We start from the raw sequence: 26,839 nt of genomic DNA on the forward strand, positions 1-26,839 counted from the left end.
AGGTATCGAAAAGTGTTTTTAAAAATAAACGTCAGAATAAAAATCATTGAATAAATTAATGAGGCCACACATAACATCTGGCTAGTTGGTATGACACAAAGCGTTGGAATTAGTATTGGGAACGTAGCAAATTAACAAATAAAATCTTGGACAGGAAACAGTATTTGCGTAATGTACGAACTCCACTTAAATAATTTATATGTATTCATTTTGATGGTGTTTTCACTTCAACATGCAACAAAGGTTCAAACAAAATTTTGAAATTTCAAACAAGCTAGTTTCTCGAATCTGATTTACTTTGGCCCAATAGCACAATAACCTGCACTGTGATATATGTTCATTTTAGTAAATTTAATGCATGCGTACCCTCTTGCGTAATCTATCTTCCCCTATTTTAACAGAAAAATAAAAATATAGCACAAATGTACGCATGTGTACTGAAACTAAAAGTTGTAAATTTGGTGACAAAATCATGGACTGGCAACCCAAGTCAGGCTGACGTGATATAGGGGCGGGAGACGAAAGGTGAATATGATGTGTGTCTGGGAGATGAGGTCCACAATCCATCGCGGTCCCATTTAGGGACTAGTGGACGGCATTTTATGGAAAACTTCAACTACCAGAGTCGCTTCAAGAACCTTGGCGCTAAATCCTTTTTATCGTATACAGATTAATTTGGAAGTGAAAAGTTTGCCCCAAAAGCTAATGGTGTAACGTAATAGAATGCACCGTAATGGCAGTTCATTTTATAAATGGGATCACTTAATGGGAAAAAAAACACTTATTTTTTTGCATTATACAGTTACCAACACTTAAATCATGTTTTCCATAATACCGGTTAGGCTACTTTATAAAACAACAGAAATGGAGGATCGCGTATCAGCTAGCTAGTTAGAAGCATGGCTTGTTTTGATTATGCGTCGATAGCAGTAACTGAGATTGCCCAATGGTTTTGTCTTTTGCTTCTGACATAGATGATGTAATGACTTTCAGATGTTGAACACAGAGGCTGCGCGTTTCATGAATTGCACCGCGTGGTTTTCGGTTCGATCCTCCAACAATGGAGATCATATACAGACGCGGAAATTCAATAATCAAATTATTTGTTCGTTTAGTAAAATGGTCTAAGCTAATAAAATACGTGAAATGAGTTACTCAACATTAATAAAAGCGTTTTAATATGAACATTTAGATAAGGTTACAATCTGCCACAGGAAACACCGTTCACCAGAACAGCAATGCAGCTGGACCCAATAGCCTATGGACATGACCAAGGCCTGGTTTATAAAGAGGGACACGTTGTATATCCACGTTGTAAAGAAGCACACATGGCATAGGGCTACATTTTAAAGGTTACAAATGTAACCTTGTTTTCTAAAAAGTGCAAAATGGAAGTTATTCACACCCTTGGTAAAGATAGGCACAAGAAGGCTGTACAAAGTAAACAATAATGGTAAACTATACTGCATGCTCACTATGGGAAAATTATAATACTTTTAACTCAGAGGAAAGATCTCTTACCCACAATTATTCAAACTTCTGATTACTTGACATAAAATCCAACCAAATTAAATATGCATTTATAGTGTAACATTCAATCTTAAGGGGCTGTATTATGGCCTACACAAGAAAATGGTACGAAGCATACCTCAAAATCAACTAAGAAATGGCAAACTGAAAAAAAATACATGTACACATACGAGGGAGAAAGACAGCAGTGTGCAATCTTATCCAAAAAGGGTCAGTGTAGGTGCAGGTTTTTGTTTTAGCCTGGCACCCGATTGAAGTAATTAATCAGCCTTCAATTAAGACCTTGGTAAGTACAATCACCCAGTTACCCGGACCTACCGAAGCCCTCCCCATTGGGGGGGGGGGGGGGGGGGGGGGTAGGCACTGGTGCACTGGCACAATATAGGTTCAATACCAGACTGTGGGGTCCATCCATGCACTGAAATGTTTTCCAAATTTCAGAATAATAATAATAATAATACAAAAAGATAATTCATAAAGTACAGTAGTGCTGCCATGGTCATGAATATATGTGTGAAGGATCTATGAAGTTGTCATTTATAAAGTGTGATGCAGTGTTGGATGTTTCATTATCAGAGGCAGCCAAGGAGATCTTCAGTTGCCTTGCTTGGAAGCCTTGCTCGGTGCAAACTGGGCCAGTATGGCTTATTGTATGGTCTAATTAACTCTTGTACATTTGGACAGTCTTTAATAAACACACAATATATGAAACCATTAAATTTCACATTTTTATTTTTTGTTGAGTTTGATGTTTTACACCATCATTTATTTTGGTTAGTTACAAAACATAAATAAAATCAACAATTGAATTAAAAATTTACAGTGGCATAATCATCAGCAGTAAGTTTCTACGTTTTCTCTCAGTTTTATATTTTGGAGTCCCCTTGGCTTTATTTTCTGCCCCAGGAACACCTAGATCAAGAGTTTTATAGTGTAGATTTTTTGAGTGCTTAAACTGCTCAATATTCCAAGTTAACCTAAGCAACTTGAAACATCTGACATCTCTGTCAATGGTCTAAAATATAAACAAGGCCAAAGGTAGAGTTGAAGGGTTCAGAGGGGGGGCAAAAATGGGAAATAACCCCTGGGGTGAAGCGGGGGAACTCCAAGAGGGCAAAACTGATGGTTCAGACCAGCATCTCAGATCACCACAGCTTGTTAATACTGATCAGTGCACTTTTTTTTCTTTTATACATTTTTTACAATCCCATTTCTAAATACAAAAATAATATTTATATATATATTTTAGATTACATTTTGGTAACACTTCAGAATAGGTTGGGCTGCGAATTTCTGCTCTAAAATCCCTCCAAACCTGTGACATATGGCTGAGGAGTCAGCTGGTGAACTAACACCATTGTGTGAAAAGAGGCCTGAAGGAGATATTATTAAGAGTTCAATTGCTGATGTGCCTTTTCTAAAGGTTTACTTTGCAATCACTGCTAAGTTCAAGTGTTAAAACAAATCGAATATCTTTAATACGTCTTCTCTGCATTACTCCCATTTTCTAAATAAAAAAAAACCCACATCTCTGTGTTTCACTCACACCCTATTTCGCTCACTCTGTCTTTCATACACATTGTAGCTCCCACAATAAATCTCTCATATTAGTTTGAATAGGCAGCTAGTCACACAGCAGGACAGTAAACAATAATGTTACAGTGCAGAATACTACAACACTGTTAAGGTGAGCCTGGTTCCTGTCAAAGAACAAGCGATCATGTGTAATGTAGTTTTGTGTAATGTAATGTTGTAGTACTACAATTTTTGTCACAGAAAGAATATGCCACAAATGTATTAACTGAAAAAGGCAATATAGGGACAATCAAGAAAAGTTGCTTTTTTCTTTTTCTTTAGCTGAGACAACACTCATTTTTTAAAAAGAAATGTGCCAAATCATTTCCCCCCCATTCTATTTACATATTTACTACACATCGTTTGATTTTCCGGAATGATGGAAATGAATGGAGGTATGGACAAAGAGCTTTTACATGTGCATCAACGTGCATATGGATGTGATCAAGTTATATTTCCTTCATATGGATAAGTGTGCAATTGAATTCAAATTATTCCAGATTTGACCACATGACTGGCGTCTCAAACATCCTCAGAACTGGCTAGGTGCAGACGCTGACGCGTGGAACACAAGCACTGATCTCTCAGGTGATACGTGCTAATGCCTGGAACCCACCTGGAGGAGAGTGTTCCAAATGAAAGAAACAGACCCCTGGGCCACAATATATTCTGGTACTTGGATGAGTGTTTGTTCAGTAAACGTCAACAAATCAAATCTATCCTGCCAAATGAGCAGAAGAAAACACTACAGATAAGTGTGTTACATTTAATGTGGGTTCTATTTGCTTCAAATAAAGGAAAACTTTGTGGTTACAACACAATTTCAACTGACATGTTAGAAAGCAAACGGTGTAAAAATTACCAGTCTATGTGTCAGTGTAAAAAATAACACCATGATAAACATGCTATGTCCAAGCGCTGTGCTTTAAGTATGACAGTAATCTTTGTGATTCTGCATCTAGTGATGGTTGCCAGGCAATGTGGCCTGTGCTGTGATGTGCTGTTGTAAATGCTTTATGTCCTGTTGTTGCTATGGAGACTTGTGTGCTATATTCATTACCGATGTCAGGTTGCTGTCTCCTTATGTCTATCAACAGAATTTTGTTTCATCCACATTAGAATGTACAGACTTAAATCAAGACAGCACAGGATGTTAAAGAACAGTTACTAATTGCACTTTTTATTTATGTAGTCCTTAGTCAATATAATCATAGACATATATTTTTTAAAAATAATAGTACTAGTAGAAATGTCTGTTCCTTCATATCTCTAGTTAAAAAGAGTTCAGGCCCAAGTAAGTTGTATGTTTTGGAAAAAAAAACAAACAAAAAAACCTTGACACTTAATTCCAAAGCACACAGAGAATATCTAATAAACACGCACGCACACGCGCGCGCACACACGCACGCACACACCCAGCACGTGCTGCACATGCGCTGTTCATCTCTCTCCCGTCTCTCCTCGCTCTCCCCCTCCCCTCTCTCTTCCCCCCAGCCACACATCTTACACACACCCTCGTCTCACTCCCCCCCCACCCCGTGTGTTCCTCCCCTCTTACTGCTGTCCCAGGGGGAGGGTGGAGGGCGGGGGCGCCGAGTGTAGTTTGGCACTGGGGGGCAGAACAGACGAGGAGCAGGAGGATGAGGACGAGCAGGAAGAGGAAGAGCAGGAGCAGGAGCAGGAGCAGAACGCCCCCGTCCCCGCACTGCCGTCAGGGGCAGGGGCAGGGGCAGGGGCCGAGGCGGAGCTCGGGGGCAGGGCCGGGGGCGCGTGGGGCTGGCCCTGGGGGGGCGGGTGCAGCTGCTGGGGCTGTATCTGGCCCTGCTGCAGCGGCTGCAGGTGGAAGCGCTGCGTGTGCTGCTGCGTCTGGGGCAGGTGCGCGCTCTGCGTCGGCGGGGGGGCCGGGGGTGTGTGGCTCTTTTGCTGCTGCGGCAGCGGCTGCTGGTGCTGAGCGTCCGCGGCCCCCACCGCACCCCACTGCGCCGTCCCCCCTCCGCTCATGAACTGAGGGGGGGAGACGGCAGAGAGGGCTGCGGAAGCAGGGGCTGCTGGGAGATTCAGGGGGACAGGTGAGAACCAAGCAGGAGTGTTCTGTATGGAAGAGACATAACACAATTACACATGTATGCAATACACAACGTCTATATCAATCACCAGCCCTGCTATACATATACTTAACTGATAATTCAATCACAAACACCAAAACACAGCACTGCTGTATATGTAACTCACATTTCATGCCAGGAAGAGCTACAGGGGCTACTGTATTTAAAATGGGCTCATACTCTACCTCTGGAGCCTGGCCCCACCCTCCCAGCTCCTGCACCTGCTGAATTTGCTTAATCTGGTTGAGTGAGGGCTTCGGGGGGGTAGGACCCACAGTCTCTTTTGTCCAATCGTCCACCAGTTTGTGCAGCTCGTCCGTAAATGTGCTCTTCCTATTGGCTGAACCTTGGGACAGGGGACTGGGGCCTGGAGGAGAAGCAGAGAGGGACGGTTACTCCCGCGCTCCTGGTTTTCCTGCACAGGGGCGGCGCGGTGCGGCTGTTTGTGCTCTCACCGCTCTCAGTCGCCAGTGCCGCAGGGGTCCCCAGGGGGCAGTAATGAGGCAGTCTGCTCTCCTCTCCACCCGAGAAGCTGCTGGACTGCTGGATTCCTGCTACAGAGACAGAGATTATTTATTTTTTGTGACAATTGTGTTGTTTTTATTATTAATGTTTATCTCACAGTTATGAATAGCATTTACAGACAGACAGGGGCAGAGAGAGTGTGTGATAAAGTCAAAAATAGTAGCAAAAACTACAGATGAATGACATTGGAATGCACAGGTGCTGAACATTAGATCCAAGGCACTTAACCTGTCATAACCTGGTTATAACCCACATAAGCACCTAATATGACAATAAATGTAAGCTATACAAATCAAACAGTGCTGTAAGGCCATCTGAGCTCACAGCAAACATTTTCGAGCTGCTCAGCAGGAGGGAAACAGAGGCTGCTACCTGGGTGTGCGACTCCGTTGTTGTCCAGGTGTGAGTGGGGTCGAGTCCGAGACTTGCTTTTGCCTGGTCTGGGCCTCCGGGGGGAGAGGGCAGGGCCTGCTGGGGGCAAGATGGGTGGGGTGCGAGGCAGGGGGAGGGGCAGGGGAGGGTGCTGGTCTTTGAGGGAGCGCAGCTGCCTGTAGAGCTCCTGGAGCTCTCTGTTCTGTTGGGCCTGCAGGGACACTACCTCTCTGATGTGCCTGAGGAACAGAGAGGCCATCACAGGCAGAGCGGTACAGGCAGAGTGGTACAGGGAGAGGCGTACAGGCAGAGGGGTACAGGCAGAGCGGTACAGGCAGAGCGGTACAGGGAGAGGGGTACAGGCAGAGCGGTACAGGGAGAGGGGTACAGGCAGAGCGGTACAGGCAGAGCGGTACAGGCAGAGGGGTACAGGCAGAGCGGTACAGGGAGAGGGGTACAGGCAGAGCGGTGCAGGGAGAGGGGTACAGGCAGAGCGGTACAGGGAGAGGGGTACAGGCAGACCGGTGCAGGGAGAGGGGTACAGGCAGAGCGGTACAGGGAGAGGGGTACAGGCAGAGCGGTACAGGGAGAGGGGTACAGGCAGAGCGGTACAGGCAGAGCGGTACAGGGAGAGGGGTACAGGCAGAGCGGTGCAGGGAGAGGGGTACAGGCAGAGCGGTACAGGGAGAGGGGTACAGGCAGAGCGGTACAGGGAGAGGGGTACAGGCAGAGCGGTACAGGGAGAGGGGTACAGGCAGAGCGGTGCAGGGAGAGGGGCACAAGAAGAGATGGAAGTGAGAATGTGAGACATCAAATCATAAATATACCACTACATTATTCTTTGTGTATTTGCGCAAACCTCTACCCAAAAGAATCATGCTTCAAATTAGGGCTGCAACTAACAACAGTATTCATAATCGATTAATCTGGTGATCATTTTTTCGTTTAGCTGGTTTACAGAATGTTTACTTTTGTTTCTGGGAATATAAAAAAATGTATATTCAATAAAGGTTTTTATAAAGTGCATATAGCAGCATGTCTTTAACATGGTTATAATGTTCAAGTCTGGACAGGCCGCCAATCATACCGCAGGGCACACACACCATTCACTCACACACTCATTCTTACGGGCAATTCGAGTCTCCAATTAGCCTACCTGCATGTCTTTGGACTATTCCTATTCCTGCTACATGCCTTTTCTGTTTTATCTGAGTAATCTTTTATTTGTAGATTCACGTTCTATACTGCGGTAGTTGTATTTTTCCTTGGGTTTTGTAAGAATTATTTACATTGAGGCTGCAATACTGCTTTGCTTTGTCCTGCCAATTAACTATAATGAGCCAATGTGTTTGTGTGTGCATGCTGTGTGTTACTCACTTCTCTCTCAATCGATGCAGTTCTCTCCTGAGCTCTTCGTCCTCCATTTCGCTTTCATCATCATCATCGTCGCTGCTGCCGTGGGGGGAGGGGGAGGACACCCGGGGCAGGAGGGGGACTGCTAGCGCCCTCTTCCTCTCCTCCTTCTCCCCGTCCTTCCCCCTGCTCCTCCTCCTCCCTCCCTCCAGGTCCGGGGACACGGGCGAGCTGTCCGTCTGCCTGTCATCGGCACGCGCCTCCGCGTGGCTCACGGAGAAGCGCCCCACCGTCCTGTGCACAGCGGCCTGCGCAGCAGCAGCCTGCTGCGGGCTCGCTTCAGCAGGAAGGGCCACCGGGGTCACCTGGGAGAGGGGGGAGGAGAGAGAGAAGAGAAAGACATAGATATCAAGTAAGCTGATTCTTTATGGGTATACATATATACGCATGTATGTATGTTGATTATCTTGTGTGAGTAGCTCACAGAAGTATATTTAAATATAAAACAATGAAATATATCACAATATACTGAAGATAATTTTAAAAATATAGGCCACGCCTTTTTGGAAAATACAATGATAAATATTTTACCACACTGTAATATTCTGAAACATATAAAAGAGTCAACAATTTGTAAACATTCAATATATTGTGAAGTGTCGCAATATATGGATAATATGCTTATTGCAGTTTATCTGTGTAAAGGTATGTCCGATGCACATGGGGGTGATGTCACTCACCTGAAATCGGCCCATGCGAGAGTGACTCTGCAGAGGCGCAGGGTGCTCGCTCTCCTCCTTCAGGCTCTGGCTGCTGTTCGCCTCTGCTGGAGAAACCGGACGGGGGACAGACGGATGGACGGACAAACGAGCAGGTAAAGACGAGCACATAGGCACACGGACACAGACGGACGGTAACGCACGAAACATGTGCGGGTCGTCGGACAGACAGACAGACAGGAAGGACATGGGAAGGAACACGCAGACACACACGCAAAAGAAGAGCATTAACAGAAGACATCGCTCAAACTTAACTTCTTCATAACAGAATAACACTACTTAATGCTATACATCATCATTAGTTCATTATGATTTACAAACATGCACAGGCATTTTTGTGAATGTGAAAATTTTACATATATCTAAAGAGAAGTTATACAACAAAATATATTAAAAATATATAATAATAAAGTGATGACATGCTGAAAGAGCAGGAGAGGTCCGAGGAACAGGGTGTGGGGTATGAGTGAGAGGACACACGGTGAACTAAAAAGGGAAAAAGAGGAATGAGGAGGTTGGCATGGGAACAGTTTTGGGGAGTGAGCCACATTTTCACAATAATCAACAACCCCCCACATGTTCAGCCACACTCCCGCATGCAATCACACACACTGCACACACACACACACACACACGCACACACCTACACACACCCACATGCACAAACAAATCGCCGCTCACACACACGCGCACTCAACCTCACACACGCGCTCACATACAGGCACACACGTCCACCCACACCCCCTCACACGTGCATGCTCGTCTGCACCCACATGTGTGCTGACACATTAAACATACAATACACACACACATACACACTTTCGTCCTCTCACACAAATACTGTACACTTACGCTCGCAAAAACACCCATACACTCTCACTCACTCGCAAAACAGCATGTCCCGACCATGAGACAGCAGACACTGTTCACAGAACATGCATTCAGAACAGCCTTCATGGAACTGCATGTTCAGAAATACTCTAAAGCTCTACACTGCATGTATGTGTGTATACAGATGCATACTTCCTATGTCAGATGTACCAGTTATAATGCTGAAAAAGATAACATACTGCAACAAGATACGATAACTTAAATAATTGCTGACAGTACAATACATCACAATATTGATTATCATCATATACACACACATACATTCTAAACACAACAACACAACATACACAACAAGCAGGTGCATTCAGGCACGTGTTCACTTCGAATAGGAACAAAGCCTGTACTTGCACACGTATAACATCTACCGTACATATACTCCACATCAATCTTGCAAATGTCATATTGCACATGCAAGAGAATGCTAGAAAATCATAAAATGTGACTTTCCTTACAGCCTTCCTACAGTAAGTATGAGAGAACACATAGTCACTGTGAAAGTCCTCTGTACATTATGAATTAAGTAAGAGTACTCAGAAAGCACGCTACATTTAACCATGATAGTGTACGATAAATCAGTGGAACCACCATCAGTTGTGAAGAACTGAAAATTTCCCAAAAGAGGATCTGACAGGACCCAGAACTGTTTCCTGCTAAACACTGATTAACCCGAGACAATTTCAGATGAATGCCGCTTCCCCACTGGGCTCTGTGTGGCCTGCCTGGACCAAATTGGACAGTCAGTGTTCAGTCAGACAGGTTAGCCAAACACATCCACTGTAAATCCAACTTCATCTGAAAGGGACGGGGTTTCCAATGCATAGCAACACAGAGGCGCTTCTTCAAACATCTGCATTTTCTCCCACTTGTTACATTCTTCATCCAATAAGTTGTATTTTTATATACGCACTGGATGAGTTCAAGGAGACTGAGTAAAAAAGTGAGAAATGGGCAAAATCGTAGCCATGTGATCCAAAGCAATCGGGGACTGGTAAGTGCTTTCAGTTTCACGGCACCTAACATTAAACATCTGCTAAAATATGTTGCAAGATAGCTAGATTTCTTTATTATTAAATATTGCTGTTTATACAGTCTTTTCCTTATGGAGGAGGCATTATATTGTGTCTGAGTGTGTAAAGTTACTGCACAATTTTACAAACACTGATTAGGCCAAGGTCGCTCTCCCATGTGCAACAGCCCTAACGCTAGCGCTAACGCTAACCCTCATTATATGTGTTTGAAAGAACACACACTGTACATCAGTTTCTCTGTTCTAGTTACACCATAGATAATTGCAACAAAAATGATTCACAGCTGCTTGCTGGGACACGGTTAAAACCGAAACTGCTGCTAATCCACATCCACGTGCCCTGTTGTGACTGACACGCCCTCAGTAAGGTATGTTTGAGGATGTAAAAGCTGTGTGCGTCTGCAGTGCTGTAGACAGGTGTGAGTGGCACTGGAGCTAGCCCAGAGTCAGACTGCAACCTGACCAGTGGAGATCAGGCACTGCGGCGTGCTGTAAAACAGGCAAGACAGCTCTGATGCTCTGCACTGTAATGCAGGGACCACTGTGCAAAGGAAAACTGCGTAAGTTCGCTAACTGATCATTCAATGTATGCCGTACACTCCACATTCTCCTCTTAGCTAAATTCTCCACGGTCTCTATCTCAAAATAAATAAAAAAATGATAAATATTAAACAATGTATAAGACTATGGCAAAAAAATAGATATTAAAATAATCACCCTATCCTAGACAGGCAAGATATTACATGAATCCAAATGAAACCAAACACAGAACCAGACAATCACATGACTGAAAATACAACTATAAATAAGATTATTGTTATAATCTCTGAAACAATTGGATAGTTACGACAAATCCAATCAACAAAACCAAATACAGACCTACAGAAACAGACCTACCACAATAACACTAATTACACAGAAATCTACAGATTGGTTTCAGAATCATATTCCCTCACACCATTCTCTCTCACTCTCTCTCTCTCACTCGCTCGCTCTCTCTCTCGCTCTCCCTCCCCCACACTCTCTCACTCTCTCTGTCAGAAGAGAGTACCTTGCTGGACTCTGGGTTTCTTGAACAAGCTGGCGGAGTGACGTAGTTTGCACGCCCAGCTTTTGAATTTGCGAGTCCAGGATTTCTTGCTAACAGGATTTCTGATACTAGGACATGTCAGGTTTAGGCCAAAATATCCACCTCCTGCATTGAGCTGCTGCTGTCCGGGCCCAAGGGGGAGCGGAGGCTGACCGGAGAGGGGCCACGCGGCGTCTCCTGGGGAGCAGGCTTCGGAAAGAGGGGGGGCAGCCTGGGGAGGGGAGCGGAGGGGAGCAGGGGTGGAAGGCAGACAGGGCAGGAAAGACTTGTGAGGAGGGGGGACACATTCAAACTGAGAGATAAAGAGCACAGAATAACAAAAACATATACTCTCACTTTGAGAGATTTCACATCCTGCGAGTCACACACACATACACACACACACACACACACACACACACACACTGAAAAAAGACATCATTCACAAAGATGGAACTGCAAAGTTAGTTTGCCATTATACTTATAACTCAATATGGAATATGTGCTAGGAGAGTAAGAGAAAAAGAGAGAAAAGATCAAGCGCTCCTGTAACCCACCCACATCCACAAAGCCCACTTACACAAACTGGGGGTTCGGCGGGAGAAGTTTGGTGTGCGGCCGCGTCTCTGTGTGGGGGCTGAGGGAGCGACTCCGAGGGGAGGGCAGAGGAGGGGGGCGGGGCAGGCTCCGGCACCCCAGACACAGCCCCGGGGGACAGGGGACCCGCGCCCAACTCGCCGGCTTCCACCACCGCTTCCCTGTCCACATCAGGGGAGGTGGAGGAGGAGCGGGAGGTGGAGGAGGAGGTGGTGGAGGAAGAGGAGTGCGGAGAGGTGTCGGAGGTGGAGGCGGGGGGAGGGAAGGAGGGCCGCGGCGAGTGTGCGTCTGGGGCCGTGGAAGCGGTGGACGCCGTGGCGGAGGCCGCGGCAGCGCCCCCTGCAGGCGCCCCCCCGCCGCTGTATTCCTGATACAGCAGGTTCCTCAGCTTCTCGTCCAGCGTTTTGATGCGGTTGTCGACGTATTCGATTTTGGGGGGCCCCTCGCTGTCAGACTCTGCCACAGAGGAAGGCTGGACTGGGGAGGGGCTGAGGGTATGGGACACGGGGGGCAGGGAAGTGTCAGGGGCACAGAGCGGGAGGGGGGGCAGTGGGGTGTCAGACGAGGGGAGGGTGGGGGCAGAAAGACTGGAGGTGTCTTCTCCGGTGGCGCTGGCCTCCCCTGCGGAGAGCTCCGACTCCGAATAGTACTGCGGTGTGTGCTGTAATGGCTGCTGGTGCAGAGCGTGTTGCTGCGGCACCTGTTGCCGTGGCAACTCAGACTGCGGCACCTGCTGCTGTGAGGAAAGCTGTTGGAAGACCTGTTGCTGTGGGTGATCTAGGGGAAGCTGCTGAGGGGGGTGCTGCTGAACCGACTGTTGCAATTGTACAGGCTGTTGTGGTAAAGATGGTGGCTGTTGTATATGAAGAGGTTGTTGTATTGACTGTTGTATTTGAAGAGGTTGTACTGACTGCTGTTGTAGGTCCTGTTGCTGCACTGCTTGCTGTTGGTACACTGCGTGCAGTGGCTGTGCAGATTCTTGCGCATGTTGCTGCAGCAGCGGTTGTTGGTGCGCCTGTTGAAGTAGGTCCTGTTGCATCGACTGCTGTTGTTGCATGTGAACTGTTTGTTGCTGAACCGCCTGTAGCTGCTGCTGCAGTACCTGCTGTTGCTGTTGTAACAGCTGACTCTGACTGTCTCTAGGTAACTGCACCTGTGCTTCTGCCTGCTGCTGTTGTAACTGCTCCATCTGCAGTGGTTGCAGTGACTGGTGTAAAATCTGCTGTTGCTGAAGATGCTGTTGCTGTAACTGTTCTTGGTAGAGCTTATGTAGTGACATTTGTATTTCCTGTTGGTGTTGCTCCGTAGGCAACTGCGATTTTAAGGATGACGGCTGTTGTATTTGTTGGGCCTGTATTGACTGTTGTTGCACAAATGATTGTTGTTGTACTGGCTGAGATTGTTGTACTGGCTGCTGCTGTAGGGATGGTTGCTGTATATGTTGAGGCTGCATTGACTGTTGTTGTAAGAATGGCTGTTGAACCATTGGTTGAGCCTGTACTGACTCTTGCTGTAGGGATGGCTGTTGTATTTGTTGATGCTGTACAGGCTGTTGCTGTTGGGATGGTTGTTGTATTTGTTGATGCTGTACAGGCTGTTGCTGCTGGGGTGGCTGTTGTATTTGTTGATGCTGTACAGGCTGTTGCTGCTGGGGTGGCTGTTGTATTTGTTGATGCTGTACAGGCTGTTGCTGTTGGGATGGTTGTTGTATTTGTTGATGCTGTACTGACTCTTGCTGTAGGGATGGCTGTTGTATTTGTTGATGCTGTACAAGCTGTTGCTGTTGGGATGGTTGTTGTATTTGTTGATGCTGTACAGACTGTTGCTGTTGGGATGGTTGTTGTATTTGTTGATGCTGTACAGACTGTTGCTGTAGGGGTGGTTGTTGTATTTGTTGAGATTGTAATGACTGTTGTTCTATGGACTGTTGTTGTATATGTTGAGACTGCACTGAAGGCTGTTGTAACAATGCTTGTTGTAGTTGTAATTGTTGAGACTGTCCCAGTTGTTGCTGTAAGGATGACTGTTGTAGTTGTACTTGTTGAGGCTGTACTGACTGTTGTTGTAAGGATGTTTGCTGTGGTTGTACTTGTTGAGACTGTCCCAGTTGTAGCTGTAAGGACGTTTGTTGTACTTGTAGTTGTTGAGGCTGTACTGACTGTTGTTGTAAGGATGTTTGCTGTGGTTGTACTTGTTGAGACTGTCCCAATTGTTGCTGTAAGGACATTTGTTGTACTTGTAGTTGTTGAGGCTGTACTGACTGTTGTTGTAAGGATGTTTGCTGTAGGTGCATTTGTTGAGGCTGTACTGGCTGTTGTTGTAAGGAAGGTTGTTGTGGTTGTACTTGTTGAGACTGTCCTGGTTGTTGCTGTAAGGATGTTTGTTGTAGATGTATTTGCTGAGACTGTAGTGACTGCTGTTGTAAGGCCTGTTGTACTTGCTGAGGCAGTGCTGACTGTTGTAGGTATGGCTGCTGTATGGGGACAGGCTGTACTGGCTGCGGTAAGGATAGCGGTTGTGGCTGTACCTGTTGCTGCGGTAAGGACTGTGCTGGTATTTGTTGAGGCTGCACTGACTGCTGCTGTCTCTGCTGTACCTCTGCTTGCTGCTGAAGGCCAAGGTGTTGTGGGTAATCTTGCTTCTCTGACAGCTGCATGGACTGCTCCAGCGACCCGGTCGCGCGCAGCCGGTCCTGATCGCTCAGGCTCACAGGCTGAGGGGCAGCAGGGGAAGCGTGAATGGGAGAGGAGGAAGGAGGCTGCTGCCGGTCTCTCTCAGACAGGGAACCCCCCGAGAGGGGTGTGTCTGTGGGGCCCGGGGCCGTGGTGGAGCAGAGGCTGGGGGCAGGGAGTGAGGAACTGGTAGCTGTGGGAACAGGGACAGGGGGGCAGATGAGGCCGGAGGGCCCGGTGCTGAGGTCGCGAGCGGGAAGAGAGGCGTGGGCTGGGGAAGCAGGCGGGACAGAGCTAACAGCACTGGACAGAGAAGAGGCTGGGGCAGACACAGATTCAGACACCGCCGCTGGGGCGGCAGTTGCTGGGGCAGACATGGAGCAGGGGGCAGAAACAGTGGAGGCAGGGGCAGCAGAGCCGGGGAGAGATGCAGCAGCGGAGGCACTGATTCCGCTGAAGGACCCTGAACGCTGTGATCCATCAATGTCTACGGGGACAGGAGAGACAGACACAAGGTTACTCTTATCGCTGACCCGCAACATCACAACGCTGACATTTTTACTAAAGCCCAGACTGTGTGAGTGGCAGCGGCTGTGTAGGAGAGCAGTTTCCCACCTCGCTGAGCATCCCTGTCTGTGGGCTGCAGCGTAACGTTTTCTCCAGCACTGGGGGGTGTGGACGCCCCCTGGGTGGAGAGGGAGTCTCGGTGCCGAATCGTCTGGTTGATGAAGAAACGCCAGCGTCCCACAGGAGAGGACTGGGGCACCGACTCCACTGAGACAGAGAGAGGGGGGGCCGGGGCGGGTGCAAGGAACACAAGGGGCAGATCACATTTAAACCACGCCATACCTGACTTCTGTAACCCAATATATCCTTAATACAACATTATTCCAGCTTTCAGAATGAACCAATGCTGCATTAAAGCTGCAATAGGGCCACAATGTAAAATTACGCCATTATGTATGCCATAACTTTGTGAATACTGTAATGGGACACAATTCCCCAAGTTCTCAAAAAGGATTTTCAAATTATCGTATCAAATTAATAACAAGCTCTATGGTATGGGTGAGCTACAGTGTGGGTCAGCTCTACAGTACGGGTGAACAGAGGTCAGAGGTGAGAATAGCCAGGGAACATGTACTCACTGCCAGGGGCTGCAGGAGTGCTCACATGCAGCTGCTCCACGGATCCGGTCTGACAGACACACAGAGACAGAGCAGCATTAAAACTCACCTTAGCACAGGCAAACATTCAGAGACAGGAAGAGGCACAAACCACAGGAAGAATGCAAATCATAACAGGGTATTATTCAGCCCCAGAAGGCCCCTAATAACAGCCGTGTGCTGCCTTCTGTGGTGACAAGCAGCCAGTCATTCAAGCAGGGCCTGAAAACAAGAGAGACCATCTGCAAGGTGCAATGTCAGATTGTAATGGAGATCAGTGAAATAACAGAAGGGAAACCTGGAGCATGGCTTATGCAATGGTGCACACATAGAGGCAGTGTGCAGTGCTGCACATTGTAGTGTATGGTTTTTGCAGAGTGCATGTTGAATAGAGGAAGGGCATTCTGTGTGAGGAGTGTGAGGAGTGCGTGTTGCGCGTATGCACACCTGTGGCTGGGTGTGAAGGATTTCCAGAGCTCTCTTCACAATTGCCCGCAGGTCCTCCACAAACTTCTCTTTTTCCGACTCCAGGACAAAGTCCTCCTCCACCTGTAACACAGTGTACCGCGTCACACTACCACAACATCTCCATCTCCATCTCATGCAGTGTCATAAGCGCTATTAGTGATATTTCAAATCACACGCGCACATGCCTCAGCTACTCACCATGTAATCAGCGATGTCTTCGGGAGTGTCGCCCTCGGGGTCAAACTTGAAGGTGACCATCTTGTTACTGTGGGTCTCCAGCTGGCATTCCACCATGTTGTCCCCGCTGCCGGACACCTGTGTGGGCAGCAGGAGCAGCCAGAATAGCACCTCCTCCTTTCACAAACCTAACCCTTTTTTATTTAGTTTTTCTTGCAACGTGGACTGCCCGGTCTTACTTTTAAGCCCGTCTGAATTCAGTGACATCCTCTGTCATTTCAGGAGTGTGTAGACTAGCACTGTGGCCCCCAAATCGTGTGTTGAGTGGCTGCTACTTCATTTCACTCTTTAGTCCAGTCAGCTGCACAACTGAACAGTGCGTACGCATGAATGAGAATGTGTGTGTGTACATGCGTCTATGTTATTGGAGAGCATCCAGTACTGCATCACAGCAGTGGTGCTCAAGTCTAGTTTGTAGTTAAACCACAGGCACAAAGGGGCTGAACGGTCTGTTCTCGTCATTACGTATTCTTCTGGACTCGTGTGCGAGTCTGTGCACCTGTTCACGAGAGAGCATTCGTGTTTACCTGGAGCATGCTCAATTGAAAGTGGGCGTTTTTCTCAGTCCTCTGATAGGAGGGTCTCCTCTGTGATTTCATCTTCTCCAGCTTCCCATTGGCTAAGAGCAGTTGAGATTCCTCTCCATTGGCTAAGAGGAGCTGTAATTCCTCTCCATTGGCTGGAACAGAACTGCGGACCCGATGGGAGAAGGCCATGGGTAAAAGTATTTTGGATCTTGGTAACTTTCCAGTGCAATCTGGCATTCATTTAGCTCAGCCGGTCAGAGAGGACATCTCCTGGCATCAGCAGATGTGACAGCCAGGGGTGAGAGCTGACTGAGCCTAACTCAGACCGACCGTCCCACCCAAACAGAAAATGGGGAGGACGCCACAAGGACCAGATGCTCACCACATCTAAACTTCCATCAGTTTGTTACACTGGGAAAACAATTATTTGCTAAGCTAGCTATGAATATTTATCGCAGTGGTTCATTAATAAAACAAATCAAACTACTCAACAAAGCAATTAAACCCATCAGAACAACAAGTGGTGCTGTGGCTCCTGATATTTATAGAACTGGACAAAGAAGCATAGCTTGAGTCATATGACCTCTCTTGGGGTTTAATATTTCAGACCAGACTAAAGAGGTGCTCATGATGCATTAACTCCTGAATGAAATAAACCGATGTCAGTGAGCAAATAGCATGGCTTTTACTCTTATTATTAGCAACAGTAGCAGCATTACACAATATTTATACAGCTTGGTATTTATGCATTTTGCATTGTTCTTTGATCGCAAATCATTGTCAAAATCGGTGTATACCCAATTATATATATATATATATGGTGACATTTCCTTTGTAGGAATATAGATTTGTGAAACAGAATTGCTATTTCTATTGAAACACTTCAAAAACAAGACAAAACAATCACGTTTGCAGACATTATCTCAAGTAGCACCATTCGTGTAAGGAGCCCCAGGAAAAAGCCCTTCCTGCAGGGTGCTGTCCCATGAGCTGGGAATGGAACCAGCAACCTCCCTCAAGAGTTCTCAGAGCACAGCTCAGCAGCGCACAGCACATACCTGGATGAAGACTGTTTGTCAGTGCTGGAGGGACCCTGCGTCTCCTGCAGCATCACACGGGAAGACAGGCATACACACAGACACGGAAACACCAGACAAGGACCAATGCACACGTTCGCGGACGAGGCCACAAACGCACCCAAACACACAGACACACACAAACCGAGAAATTAGTCGCATAACAAAAACAGGACTGCCAAAAAAAGGGGGAGACCGGAAGGGAAGAATCAACACTGTAAAACTTATACTGACGAGACATTGTAAATAACCAGCAAAACAACAAATCACTGAAAATGATTTCAGTTATTTGAGAATAGAGTTTAATGATTTTGTCTGGTCAGCGTTTAATTGGTTACCGGGAATTTAAACAATGTAAGGCATACAAACATAATAGAACCGGAAAGCTGCTCATTTGCATTTGGAAAAAAGAAAAGGGAGCATCTGCCCGGTTAAAAAAGCAGGGCAGTGTGTGAGCGTGGTCCTGTATTTGTGGAAGTGACAGGATGTGTAATTACGCACTGTCTGCTGTTCAAGGTGTCTGCAAGCGGTACGGCGTGGTGTAAGAAGAGAGCAGGTACAGGGGTTCTTTGGGGACACAGTGTGGGAGCACGACAGCGGGAAAGCACACAGGCGTGCTGCTGTGCTTCTGTACCTTAGCGGCGCCTGGCAAGGCGGGGTCACAATCTGGCAGCGAGGTCGCGGGCAGCGAGGGGCAGTTAGAGCCAAGGGACTGCAAGGTGGTGACAGGAGGAGGGGAGGCAGGGGCAAAGGCGTCGGCTGCTCCGGGGTGGGGCAGCTGCGTCTCCAGAGGGAGGGGCAGCGAAGAGGAGGAGGAGGGGTGGGATGAGGCATGAGAGGGGCTGGGGGGGTGGAAGGCAGCAGGTGGGGACTGCAGCCGATCCGATATTCCCGCTACCTCTGCGTGCGTGTGCGCGGGTAGGGTCCGCTGCTGTTGGTGCTGCGAGGACTGAGGGGGGCCTGCCACTACCTGGCTGTAGAGGGGAGCTGGGATTTTGGGCTGGGCCTGGGCTGTCTGGCCGGCCATCTGGGAGGTCTGGAGGGGCAGCTGTTGCGGGCCGGCTGGGGGCTGGCACGGCAGTTGGCCATGATCAGAGGGAGCTGGAGCTTGGAGCTGCGGCGGCGGAGCCTGAAGCAGCTGCTGTTGCAGAGATGCGGCCTGGTGCAGCTGCTGCTCGTACTGCTGCGGCGGGGGCTGCGCCGGTGTGGCGGCGAGCACCTGCGTCGGTCCCGTCTGCGGGACGTGCTGAGGGGTGGAGGGCAGGGAGGCGGGGCCCATGCTGGCCGCAGTGGCGCTGGCGGGAGTTTGCTGAGACGCCATCCCCTGCTGATAGTGCAACAGCGTCTGCTGCTGCGCGGTCTGGCTGAAGTCCGGCGGCAGCTGGACCGACTGTAGCAGCTGCTGGGTGGGCAGGGAGGTGGAGGTGTACTGCGCTGGTAGTGGACCGGCTGAAGCCTGGGCTTGCACTGGTATTTGTACATCGGGCTGAGAGTGGGTTTGACCACAGATGGAGGATGCGGGTTGAGACTGACTCTGCTGAGGAAACACTTGGCCCTGGGGCACTTGACATTGGGGCTGTATTTGGATTTGGCCTTGCAGGGACAGCTGGCATTGGGGCTGGGTCTGAGTTTGAATTTGACTTTGCAGTGGCATTTGGTTCATTGCCTGAATCTGAGCAAGTGTCTGAGTTGAGGGCAAACTTTGAGACTGAATCTGAGATGGGATACTTGCCTGGATTTGCATTTGAGTTTGTATTTGAGGTGTGCCTTGCTGGAGGGGAGCCTGGGTCTGCATTTGAGTTTGTATTTGTGGTGTGCCCTGCTGGAGGGGAGCATGACCCTGCATTTGAGGTTGGATTTGAGACATGCTCTGCTGGGGTGGGACCTGGGTCTGTACTTGAGTTTGTAGTTGGGGAACGCTCTGCTGTGGGAGTGCCTGAGCCTGCATTTGAGTTTGAATTTGTGACATGCTCTGCTGAGGCATGGTCTGCATTTGAGTTTGTATTTGAGACACAACCTGTTGAGGAGCAGCCTGGGCCTGCATTTGAGTTTGCATTTGGGACACAACCTGTTGAGGTGCAGCCTGGGCCTGCATTTGAGTTTGCATTTGAGATATGCTTTGCTGGGGCACAGCCTGGGCCTGCATTTGAGCTTGATTGAGAGACATGCTCTGCGGGGGTGGAGCTTGGGCCTGCATTTGAGCTTGATTGAGAGACATACTCTGTAGGGGTGGAGCTTGGGCCTGCATTTGAGCTTGATTGAGAGACATGGTCTGCCGGGCTGGAGCTTGGGCCTGAATTTGAGACATTCCCTGCTGGAGCTGAGCTTGGGCCTGCATTTGAGGTTGGATTTGAGACATTTCCTGTTGGAGCTGAGCTTGGGTCTGCATTTGAGGTTGGATTTGAGCCATTTCCTGTTGGAGCTGAGCTTGGGTCTGCATTTGAGAATGGATTTGAGACATGCTCTGCTGGGGTGAAGCCTGGGCCTGCATTTGTTGTGGGACTTGTGGCAGTGTCGAATTCTGAGTCAGCGATTGCATTTGATTCTGGATCAGAGCCTGCTGGACCTGGGACTGGTTCATGGTTAGGGCTTGATTTGAGACCTGAGCCTGGAGCTGTGCTGGGACCTGCACCTGACCCTGGCTGTGGACTTGGGACTGAACTTGAGGTTGGACCTGACCTTGGAGTGGGCCCTGAGCTTGGGCTTGAGCTGCAGCTGTGATCTGCAGAACTTCGCTGGGGCCTGGAGCCAAAGAGCCCCTCTGATGAGGCTGGGGGAGGTAAGCTTCCTGTTGCTGCAGTAGCGCCTGCTGTTGCAGCTGCTCCATTTGCTGTTGCTGTGCAATGATGGTCTGAGGCTGCTGTAACAAAGGTGCCTGCTGCTGTTTCTGTGAGAAACAGGACTGCTGTTGATCCATCTGTTGCTCCTGAACAAAAGCCTGCTGCTCACACTGTTGCAGTGATGTTGCCTCTTGCTTCTGCACTGGGGGCTGGTGCTGCAGCTGTTGGTCAGTTTGTTGCTGCTGAAATAAAATCTGTTGCTCCACCTGTAACTGTTTCTGTTGTAATAGGGCCTGTTGTTGCTCCATCTGTTGTTGCTGTAACAAAACCTGTTGCTGTTGTTCCATCTGCTGCTGCAATAAAGCTTGATGCTGTTCCATCTGTTGCTGTTGCAACAACGCTTGTTGCTGTTGCTCCACCTGTTTTTGCTGCAACAAAGCTTGTTGCTGTTTCTGAAACTGTTGTAGTTGCAACAAAGCCTGTCGTTGTTCTATCTGCTGCTGTTGCTGCAACAAAGCTTGTTGCTGCTGCTCCATCTGATGTTGCTGCAGCAAAGCCTGTTGTTCTACCTGCTGTTGCTGCAGCAAAGCCTGTTTCTGTTGCTCTACCTGCTGCTGCTGCAACAAAGCCTGCTGTTGCTCCACCTGCTGCTGCTGCAACAAAGCCTGCTGTTGCTCCACCTGCTGCTGCTGCAACAAAGCCTGCTGTTGCTCCACCTGCTGCTGCTGCAACAAAGCCTGCTGTTGCTCCACCTGCTGTGCATACACTTGCTCCACTGGCTGCGAATGCATGAGAGGTGGCTGTTGCTGTTGCTGCTGCTGCTGCAAACCTCCATACGCCTGCGGCACCGAACTGGCCTGCGGCTCGAGCTGCTGCTGCTGAGCCGAAGCTGTGGGCTGCAGGTCCACGCGCGGCGGCTGAGGCTGCTGCTCCACCTGTGGCTGTGCAGTCAGCTCCGCCTGCTGCTGCAGGAGAGCGGCGGCTTGCTGCGTCTCCATCTGAGGAGGTAAGGCCCCCTGCTGCTGCTGCTGCTGCTGCTGCGCCAGCACCTGCTGATGGATTAGAATGGGCTGTGCTTGTTGGGGTAATGCGGGATTGCGCACCGTTTCGGGTAGCTGCGCGGGGGCGGAGCTGGGCTGAGCCTGCTGAGGGAGAGGGGCAACACCCACTACCCCTCCCTGGGGCAGGTAGGCCACCTCCGCAGGGTGTCCGACAGACATTGGGGCAGTGGGGTGGACACTGAAAGGGGCCTGGGGTGACACCGGGGGCAGGAAAGGCTGAGAAGAGGCAACTGCAGGGAAGGAGGGGGCAGTTTCTCCCTCTGAATGGCAGGGCTGAGGAGATGATTAGAGAGGAGGAATGGAGTCAAAAAAAAAGACAGGAAATAAATAGAAAGATTGGTGGTGGTGAAAAAATGGAGGCATGGTATAGCCATAAGATTGAGGATGAAATTTGAGGGAGGGAAGAAAAGAGAGAGAGTAGGAGCAGGCATTAGTGTAGGGTACCGATTAACAAAGGAGAGCAGACTAGAATTTCAGGCAGCACAGTGTTTACGCATTCAGAGCACACCGAACAAACACATTCCCTGATATATGTACCCTGTCTGTCTTTGTGTTACAAATACACCCAGGAGCGCTGGAGCTACGCTACAGGGTTTCAATGCACTTCAAATTAAACTGTTCCATTTGAACCTACATTGTGCTTTTCAAAAGCAAAAAAATGGGTAACACAATCTGGCTAGCTGGGGTAGATTCATGTGTGCTATAAAAACAGGCATTCAGTATGGAGCTGCACAGAACAGCTGAGACAAATCTGTCTGTGCGACGTAGCCCAACACCACTGCCTTACTGTTTTTCACATATCTGAAATGTATAACACAGAGCTCACAAACACTGAGCTTCTTGGGGAAACTATGTACTGTGGGTTAAGAAATTAAGCATCACAGCATTGGAAATACAAACACGTACAAGAAATTCTCCAAATGTGACAAACTGATGATATTTATCGCTATATGTATTTCAAAAATAACAAAAAGTGACATTCATGAGACTTGTATGGGCATATGACTGGGTATGTGTCAGCACCAAATATCCCCTTGGTCCTTGCAGTTTATACTGGGCAATTTCCATTATTCCGTTTTTTATAACTATTACTGTGGATCTTTTCATGGTTTACAATTCAACATCGCAATGAGAAATGCTTTTTCAGGTGAGTGTCTGCATGTGTGTGTGTACAATAGAGACTGAGAAAATGGCTGCACATCTTGTCTGTCAGGGTATTTAGGGTATCAACTGTTTGTCGCACAGCAGTAAGTGGCAAGATGGAGATGGAGCTGTTATGTGCTTTATACCCCTTTATGATGTACGAACAGCATCAATCCCGTGAGAATCCTGGACTAGCACTGGCACATTCAGCCATAGAGGCACAGAGAACATGGCCGGACATCCATGTGAATATTAGTTACCTGTGGATACTGCTGAGGTATCCCTGGGGACACCGGTGCGGCTAGAATGACTGGCTGAGTTAAGCTCTGTCCAATAGGCATGACTGTAGCCCCGCCACTCTGGCCAATAGGCATGACTGGAGCTCCACCACTCTGTCCAGCGGGAATCCCTCCGCTCTGCCCGAGGGGGAGCATCTGTGGGTGGGCCACGCCCCCTGTGCTCTGCACGGCCTGACAAACACACACACAAAAAACTATTTTCAAACCAGGAAACAGGAGAACTATACTGTACATACACACAGACCAAATCACATACTACATACACAGGTATGGTAATTCAGGCAATGCACGTGAAATTTGAAAAAGAACCTCAGGCCAAAACCTCACCGACGACCTGCACCTCACACACTCCCCTGGTGAAAAAGAAGGAATAAAATCATAACAGTCACTCACAGAAGTGGCAGCATGGTAGCCGGACTGAACGTGTGCGTAGGGTAGCCCCTGGTGCAGCCCAGACTCCCCCACCGGAGGGAAGACTTGGTTGGGCCCACTGGCCGCAGACTCGCAGCTGACTGAAGGGACGCTCTCGCCTTCTGAAAAGGAGGTGCAGAGATGCATGTACTGAGTGACTGCATGCGAGCAGCCCTGCAGCGCGTACCCCATAGTCACATACCTGGTAAACCTGCCCCAGCTGCATTACAATACATTACATTACCGCACATTCATTTGGCATAATAAGTGCATAGCTGCACAGCTCTCAGGTATTACTATCCCCATTCCGCCACGAACCACTCGGTCGCTGTCCATTTTCTGCCGTGGTCTGAAGACGCATCTCTTCAGACTGTACTGTGGCTAACTCTCGGATCCATGTCTTAGATCACTTGTATCCTTGTGTCTTGATCTTCTAGCGCTTCTATCTTCATCTAACACTTTTGTGTTGCACATGTACTATCATCTTGATAGTTCTTTATTATATCTCTTGCAATCACACCTCACTTCTAGTTAGACTTCCCATAACTTTACTGACTTAGCCTATGCTTACTGCATGAACTAGACTTGATGTTCATGGCTATGGATAACTGATACTTAATGAGAATTGTATCTCATCGGACCTGTGTTCTGTAGTTGTTCCAATGACCTTCGGTACGAACATTTTGTAAGTTCCTTTGGATAAAAGCACCTGCCAAATAAAATGCTATGTAATATTACTAACTACACTAAAAACACATGCACTACCATGAGAACTATTAATTGCATTGAACCACTAGCTATTCCAGAAAGGTGAACAGCTGGCTTAATGTGCAAGGACGGCCCAGGGAAAGGAAATGGGCAGGGAGTGCTACTATAAGGCAGCAGTGTGGCGTAGTGGTCAGGGAACTGGGCTTAAAACTCCAAGGTTGTAAATGCATTGTAATAATGTAATGTAAGATTGGTCATTTGTAAATGCAAGTTGCTATGGGGACCGTGCTGCCGGGTGGGGGGGGGGTTACCCGTGGGGCCGGCGGCCGTGCCGCTGTAGACGTGCTGCAGCCTGACGTGCTGGTCCACCTCCGGCAGCTCCTCGCCGTCGCCCTGCCCCACGGCAGCCCCGGGGCCCTGGGAGGAGGGGCAGGAGGGGTGGGGGCAGGTGTACGAGGGCAGGGCTGACGAGTCCCGCCTTTCCTCGGGCCCAAACTGGAGCAGCTGCTGCTGCCGCCTCTCCCGGGACCTCTTGATGAGCGTGACCCTGTCGCGGATTGACTTGCCCACCACTTTGGCGTCGCTCTCGTGGAAGAAGCCTGACTTCACCTGAGAGAGAGAGAGAGAGAGAGAGAGCGAGAGAGAGATGGAGTGAGAGAGACAGAGACAATGAGCATGAGACAAAACAAGTAACGCTTCATTTCATGCCATTTCACCCTAAATTCCTCACTCATTCTCCAGCGCACAGCTGCTGTCCTGCCCTCTATCTCTCCCCATCTCTCTCTCTCTGCCCCTCCTCCCTCCCCCTCTCTCTGCCCTCTCCTCCCTCCCCATCTCTCTCTCTGCCCCTCCTCCCTCTCATCTCTCTCTCTCTGCCGCTCCTCACCCTCCATCTCGCTCTCTGCCCCTCCTCCCTCCCCCGTATCAGTCTGCCCTCTCCTCCCTCTCCATCTCTCTCTCTCTCTGCCCCTCCTCCCTCCCCCTCTCTCCGCCCTCTGCTCCCGCCGTCCAGCTCTCAATTCAAATAAAAATGTTTTATTGGTGTCTGTAACTAGTCATAATAAAAGGAACAGCAATTACTGCCATTATAATCAGACCAACAATAACAGTAACATTAATAATGCATGGTTTATTTAGTCTGGTTTCAGTTCTCATGAAGGCTTTGACAGTTTTATTCTGCCAGTAATGTACGGCTTCTTTCCTCTACAAGGAAGATTCTCCTTTTTCAGAATACTGCCAGCACTGGAAAGATATGTTTAAAGTCAAGTCTTTGAAAGCTCTCTGCATTCCTGGCAGTTTGTTTGAAAGGCAGTGCTGTCTCAGTTGGCTACAGTGTGAGTCTAGGGGGAAGCCCAAGCATGTGATGGCAGCTCTCTGTAGTTAGTTTGGTTATGTCCTCTTTTTATGCTGTCTTTGTGCTTTCGACTGTCCTCGTGAGGAATGTAGATTTTTATGTGCTGTTTTGGTTTGTTCTTAATTGTTTTAATATCTACTGTCTGTACTTTTCCCTCCTCCCCTTCTCTCTCCCTCAGACCAAGCTCTCTCTATCACTCTCCATCATTCCTCATTCCCTTTTTGATCCCCAACCCCCCTCCTCCCCGCACTCATTATTTCTCTACTTCTCTTCTTCTCTCTTACTGTCTCTTTCCCTCTGCCCCCCTCTCTCCCCCCGTCTCTGTCTGTCTCTCTACCCCATTTATGTCTCCCTCTCTTTCTCTCTCTCTCTGTCTGTCTCTGTCTCTCCCTCCCTCCCTCTCCCTCTCTCTGTCTGTCTCTCTCTCTCACCATCTCCAGAGCCACTTCCTCTGCGCTGTCGTTCTCCAGGTCGTAGCTGAACTCTATGGCTTCGTTGTCCTTGTGCTTGCCCTTCAGCTTCTTGGGGTCCTCCACCCAGATGCGCAGCGCCAGGCAGTCCTGGAGGCCCGTGTCCTCCTCCGCCAGCTCCACCCGCACGCCCGTGTCCTCGCCGAAGAAGGCGTGGGTCAGCAGGTCCCGTATGGACAGCCTGCGGGGCGAGGCGCAGCGTTAACCAGCCGTAACGCCCCCTGCAGCGTAGCCCCGCCCTCCAGGGCGGAGCTCGACGGCGACCGCGGGAACCAGGCTTATAGGCAGGGGGACGCTGGTTCAGAACTGCAGCTGCTCCCTTCAGCACGGCAGACTGATTCAGTGCATTTGCAGCAGTGCGCGTGGATAACATCTAACATTAAGCTCTCTGGATAAAGGAGTCCCCTGCGTAAATAAATAATACGCAATAAATACGACTTAACAACAATAGCTCACCTCTGGCTCTTGTTCTGTCGAATGCAGCCCTCGATGATCTCTTTAATCTCAGGATCCGCGACTTTATCAAAGCTGGCCGGTTTGATGCCCTGCAGAGATAAGAGGGGGGCGGTTATCCGCAAAGCACTCAAAGGAAGGGGCACACCCAAAAGGGGGGGGCGGGGGGGCAGTGAGAGAGAGGGACACCCCGC

The 26,839-nt window shown here is 48.7% G+C and overlaps 1 protein-coding gene across 10 annotated transcripts in view; it reads right to left on the reverse strand.

The window, feature by feature from the left end:
• Positions 1–2,244: 2,244 nt before the first annotated feature.
• Positions 2,245–26,839, reverse strand: part of si:dkey-151g10.3 (serine/threonine-protein kinase WNK3) — a 60,072-nt gene continuing 35,477 nt past the window's right edge. Inside the window, exons 6-25 of one of the 10 annotated variants that reach the window (XM_035381776.1) lie at positions 26,649–26,737; positions 26,154–26,373; positions 24,680–24,977; positions 23,643–23,779; positions 23,211–23,420; positions 18,601–22,080; positions 17,949–17,992; positions 16,891–17,053; positions 16,325–16,441; positions 16,106–16,207; positions 15,641–15,689; positions 15,111–15,269; positions 11,807–14,982; positions 11,209–11,458; positions 8,201–8,286; positions 7,485–7,825; positions 6,108–6,346; positions 5,666–5,764; positions 5,396–5,577; positions 2,245–5,196 (exon numbers count right to left, since the gene is read on the reverse strand). In XM_035381776.1, coding sequence (XP_035237667.1) covers positions 4,660–5,196; positions 5,396–5,577; positions 5,666–5,764; positions 6,108–6,346; positions 7,485–7,825; positions 8,201–8,286; positions 11,209–11,458; positions 11,807–14,982; positions 15,111–15,269; positions 15,641–15,689; positions 16,106–16,207; positions 16,325–16,441; positions 16,891–17,053; positions 17,949–17,992; positions 18,601–22,080; positions 23,211–23,420; positions 23,643–23,779; positions 24,680–24,977; positions 26,154–26,373; positions 26,649–26,737 — 9,978 coding nt within the window. In that variant the 3' untranslated portion in view covers positions 2,245–4,659. The other 9 variants (XM_035381781.1, XM_035381779.1, XM_035381778.1 and 6 more) reach the window with 9 other exon arrangements.

Source organism: Anguilla anguilla, chromosome 11 (genome assembly GCF_013347855.1).
Source record: "Anguilla anguilla isolate fAngAng1 chromosome 11, fAngAng1.pri, whole genome shotgun sequence".
NCBI lineage: Eukaryota > Metazoa > Chordata > Actinopteri > Anguilliformes > Anguillidae > Anguilla > Anguilla anguilla.